This window comes from Gossypium hirsutum, chromosome A01 (genome assembly GCF_007990345.1).
Source record: "Gossypium hirsutum isolate 1008001.06 chromosome A01, Gossypium_hirsutum_v2.1, whole genome shotgun sequence".
Classification (NCBI taxonomy): Eukaryota; Viridiplantae; Streptophyta; class Magnoliopsida; order Malvales; family Malvaceae; genus Gossypium; species Gossypium hirsutum.
This window is the reverse complement of record NC_053424.1, coordinates 110,133,159-110,138,541: the sequence shown is the minus strand read 5'-3', so window position 1 is coordinate 110,138,541 and position 5,383 is coordinate 110,133,159. Positions and strand designations below refer to the sequence as shown.

The 5,383-nt window shown below is 33.1% G+C and overlaps 1 protein-coding gene across 1 annotated transcript; it reads right to left on the bottom strand.

Moving 5' to 3' along the window:
• Window positions 1–374: 374 nt before the first annotated feature.
• Window positions 375–2,305, bottom strand: LOC107925409 (transcription factor bHLH25). The gene is made up of 4 exons (XM_016856070.2): window positions 2,076–2,305; window positions 1,494–1,997; window positions 1,064–1,411; window positions 375–973 (listed from the first exon to the last, which is right to left on the bottom strand). Exons 1-4 carry the CDS (start codon window positions 2,109–2,111, stop codon window positions 899–901), a joined length of 963 nt encoding a protein of 320 aa, XP_016711559.1. The 5' UTR covers window positions 2,112–2,305; the 3' UTR covers window positions 375–898.
• Between the last annotated feature and the right edge of the window lie 3,078 nt (window positions 2,306–5,383).

Genomic DNA, 5,383 nt, shown 5'->3' with positions numbered 1-5,383 from the left:
AGCACAATTTCTTTAATTTTTGACATAGCTTTTTCAAAGTACTCATCTTTTTTTTTTTTTACTTTTTTAACCTTAGATTTAAAATAAATCTCTAAACATCCCACTATAATGATATTTTAGCTTAACACCATCGATTCTAAAAATATATTTAGGGTTTGAAAGTTATCCTAAAAAGATTAATACAATAATTATATAGACAAAATCAAATCAATGAATCTCCAAATCAATATATATGCCAAGGTTTTAAAGTGTCTGATTTTGTCCCTATTTTCACAAACAATATCATGAAAGTATATATATGCCATGCATGTTTTTATATTTTCTTCTGCTTTTACAAATTTGGGAATTTCCCAAGACCACAAACATCATAAGAAAGTATAACTATACTTCATTAATGTTTTTTTCAAACTATTACAAAACCAGATAGTGATATCTAAGATATTATTACAAAGAAGAAAGAGGCTCGAGGTTCCTCTAAAACCCTCCAACAAAGGCCAGTTTGTCCACTCACCTAAAAAAAACCATGTTTATTTTTCCACCCTTTTCAACCTTGGAAATAAAGGGATACACGACATCATATATATATATATATATAGGTTTGGTTGAATTTTCAACCTCCCAAAGAAAAACCAAAGGAGCTGTCATGTCATACAACAAGAGGGAATTAACCCAACATGCCCAAATAGTCGGTCCATGCAAAAAGAAAAAAGAAAAAAGTTGACTGGAAACAACAATCCTCTTGTAAACATAAACCTGATCTGATCAGCTAACAATGGCTTGATGATGGTGTTCAATGGTGGAGCATTATAAGACCTTTGTTTTTCAGACTCTGAAACTATATATATGCATACCAAGATAGAAAAGCTTATTATTATACTTAATTAAAAGGGAAATTTGTTCACATGAGCGATTCAAAAGCTGAACGAAGCTTCTTCACAAGATCCTTTACTGTCATACAGAATTCTATATCCATCTGCCAAAAAAGAAAACATAGACATAATTGAAGAAAGTACATGAAATAATGATTTGTTCAATTATTGTCACCAAAAACTGTAAAAAATACCTGAGCGACAATTGTTATGTCAACAGCGGAACTCCCAAATGTGACGGTATTGCTATTGATGACAGTTAGGTGAGATTTCTCGAGTTCAGACATGATTTTCTCGGGGAATCCTTTTCTTTTCTCACAGTGGATTCTTACAAGAACACTTTTGTCACAAAACCTTGCTTCAATCTCTGGTAATGGCTGATGAAAGTCATCAATATTGTCCGCGGCAGAGAGATGGGATTTCTTCACGAAAACAACTGATTCCGTTGATTTCTTTCTAGTCAGCTCCTCAAGTGTCTTCACTTTCTCCTGCAGTTGTTTCAGGTACTTGATAGCATCTCCAAGCACCGACGCCTTGTCCATCTGTCAATCACTTTGCAACTTTAACAGAATACGTAAACCCGTACCAGTATGTATATGTATATATGTGCGTGTATATTTGTACCTTCTTTAAGCCAGGAACAATAGCAGAGAGAGCTATGAACCGCTGGCTGAGTTTTTCACGGCGTTTCCTTTCAGCCATGATATGGTCTTGTGTCTGAGAAATTCCAAGCCTCTTAGATCCATGGCAACCCTTAAGCACAGAATTCTGGGTTCCAAAGGGGTTTTGAGAGAACAAGATCTCAGAAGGGAAAGGTTCCATGCTCTTAGAACAAGCAGCTTCTTCTTCTTTAGGCTTCAAAATCCCCCTTGGATTTATTACGTTGTTGGAAGCGGCAAAAGAGAGAGCGTCAGGAGAAAAAACAGAAGCTTCAAGGTTTGATACATTGCATGAATCCCCCCAGCAATTGGTTTTAAGCTGCTTTGGAGGTCTACCAATGGCGCCACTGTAATCCGGATAGTTATCAACAGCAGCTGTTACTGGGAGGAAACTGAGCTCGTCAAGAGAGTTCATATGCCACTGATGGAACAAGTTAGGATCCTCCATTATTCCCTGAGGATTTGACATCTGTTGCAGACACACAGTACTTAGAACAAATGAATCAATAACATATAGGAACAAGAAATAACTTGAAAAGAGTCTTACAAATTCAGGTAGCTCTCTAATTGATGAAATCTCCATTGAAGGAAAAGGTAAATTTTCCCTTTAATGATTAAAGCTTTCTAAATGTCAAAAAAAAAAACAACCTCCAGTAAAGCAGGAACATGGGAGCACCAACTTTTAGAGCTGTCTTGCGGTCTTGCCTGTTTATATAAATCCACCAATACCTAGTTGTCTCACGGGTTGTTGATGTGAAAAGACCATTGAAAATGGACAGGACTACACCAAAATCTCTATACTTCTCTACATTGATGACAGCATAACAGCTTAATGCATATATAAATAAAAGAGTGGGTTGTTTTTGCTGACAAATAAGCCATTTGTTTTGGTCACCTCTTCCATTTTTGTTGTTTTGCAGACTTTTAAGGAGCATCTCCAACCAGTCGTTGAAAATTGATTCAATGTTAGAGATCTAAGTGACCCCAAAAAGTTGTGGTCCCATATCCATCTAACCAGGGGTGCATGCTGTTTAGAAACAATAGTTAAGGTGGAAACGGTGTCACACTTGAGTAAGGCAGTTGAAATTAATGTGATGGCTAACTATGATTGCCGGAGTTTCTAATTCTGAAGTTTCGGTTGACTAGGTTGTGATTTCGGCCAATGTGGTGGCGATATCTGTCTAAGAATGCTGCACTAGATTAACATACAGTCCGTCACACCGGCCTATAATGAGGTCGGCTAATCAGCGCCCATTTATGTGATAATGAAGCTCCCGAATTAGCAGTATAATCACCCCGGTTACACTTTGGATCCAGATCAACTTCTTTTGAAATGTAAAAAGATTTAAATATGAATATTAAGTTGAAAAATTAAAATATATATATAATATGGTGAATGATAGACTTTTTTATGGGTCGGGCTTGGGTAAAAATATAAGCCCGAAAAATAAGTTTGGATAAAAAAAATAAAGCCCGTTAAAAACGGGCAGGGCTTTGGGGTAAGACATTTTTAGTTTGGACCCAGTCCGGCCTAAATTCACTAAATGACAAAAAAAATCTTTCTTTTTTGTTTTTTAATATTATTTTCTTATTGTTTTCTCCCTATTTTGCTACCATTTTACTATTATGTTGCTACTATTTTGTTGTTATTGTTTGGATATTGTATAACACTTATTTAATTTTGTTATTATTTTAAAGACATTTGTTAATTTTGTTGCATCTATCTTAGTGTTATTTAAGTATACATATTTTTTGGGAAATATTTATTTTGATGTTTTTAGTATTTTTGATGTAATATATATATTTTAAAATTATATAAAAATAATATAAAAATTAATATGGGCCGGCCGAGTCGGGCCGAGGTTTTAACATTTTTATCTAGGTCGAGCTTGGGCAAAATTTTAGGCCCATTTTTTGGGTTGGGCCGGACCCAAGCCTAGTAAATGGGCCTAAAATTTTAGTTGAGCCCGGCCTGAGCAGGGCTCAGCCCATGCACACCTCTAGTGAAAGATATATTAAATATTAAATTAAATCGATTATATTTTTAAAAATTTTAAAAAAATATTATCGAATTTAAACAAAAACTAAAAAGCTTATTTTTGGAGCTATTAATATTATATATAAACTCGACTCGACTTATCCTTTCGCACATGACACTTTTAATATATACATGTATACTAAATCAAATAATTTTTGGTTTAATTTCGAGATCAAAATGAAAACCATGTTGCAATAATTTAAGGAAAAAGTTTAAGCTCTTAATATATGTTAAGATTCAAAATTGATAACAGCATTCTCTCCTCCATTTGTAAGGTATCAAAAGAATAGGTTGTTAAATCAAATGTCTCAAAAATTCCCAACAGGAATCTAAAATATAAAAAACACTATTATTTTAACCCAAAAAAAAAATTATAAGTTTGTACATGTAGTTTTCGATAATATTGTTTCTAAAATTTAAACTTGAATTTTTCTTTTAAAAGTACAATATATCTTACCATTACACTTAATGTTTTTAAATTTAAATCTCAAAATAGTACAAACAGAAGATAACACATTAGCTAATGTAACATATTCTCAAATCCATAAATTTGGTGGATGTTTTTCTAATAGAAGATTTGAATTATCAAAAAATTTTATGAATTTGATAAATTAATACTTTTTTTATACTTTTCAAATAGATACTATATTGAAACCCAAGCAATTTATACTAATATTTTAATATTAATAATTAAGCCTGGGGTTCATTGTCATTACTTGAAGAACAAGTTAGGGTTTGGGATCACTTGCCATGGGGCTCCTTAATGTAGTTGGTTTAAATGATTGCTCTTGTTATACAGTATTTGAAAAATGAAATGCCCTTCTTATCTGTTGGGTCTACTTGATGTGCGAATGAAGGTCTTTCTAAGGGAGAAAAAGGCAAATCATTGATACCTACTTGAAACCATATTTGATGTATTTTACCATTAACTAATTTGATGTTTTAAGTGGTGACTTCCATTAATTCATGTGGTTGAATATTTAAAAGCTTTCATATATATGTTTTTCTCATAAGAAGGAGAAGCCATGGCAGGGGGAACTGGGAATCAGCCTATATTAGAATTGAGTAACCCGAATTCTTATTTAAATAAAATACAGTGGTAAAATAAAATAAAAGTAAAATCCATATATAACTACACTTCTTTTATTTTATTTTAGAATAAAGTTTTTAAAACCTTATTAAAATCCATCTATTTGATATTGATTAGAATAAGGTATTTCAATCTTACTATACTCCTTCTGTTAGAATATAGTTTTATAAGCCTATAAATAAACATAGTCTACTCCTCTTGTAATCATTTTGAATTCAATATAGTGAATTATCTTTTCCTCTGCCCGTGGTTTTTTCCTGAAAAGGATTCTACGTAAAAATCTGTGTTCTTTATTTTTCTTTCTCTTTTTTCTTTGCGATATATTGTCATTACCAACGTTCTATTTTTTCACAAATTGGAATCCGAGCTTTCGGGTTGTTTTTCTCAATCACGATAATGGCGTCTTTGAAGTATAAAATTCCGCTGTTGGATCGCAACACCAGATTCTCGTTGTGGCAGATAAATATGCAAGCCATTTTAGCACAAATAGACTTAGAGGGCGCCCTGCTAGGGATAGATAAAATGCCTTCGATATTGACGGAGGAAGAGAAGAAACGTAAATATCGAAAGGCGTTAACACAGTTACATCTACATTTGTCTAAAGAAATTTTGCAAGATATGATGAAGGAAAAGACCGCCGCTGCATTATGGAAGAGACTGGAACAAATATGTATGTCGAAAACTCTAACCAGTAAGCTGCATCTGAAGCAACATCTTTATGCTCATC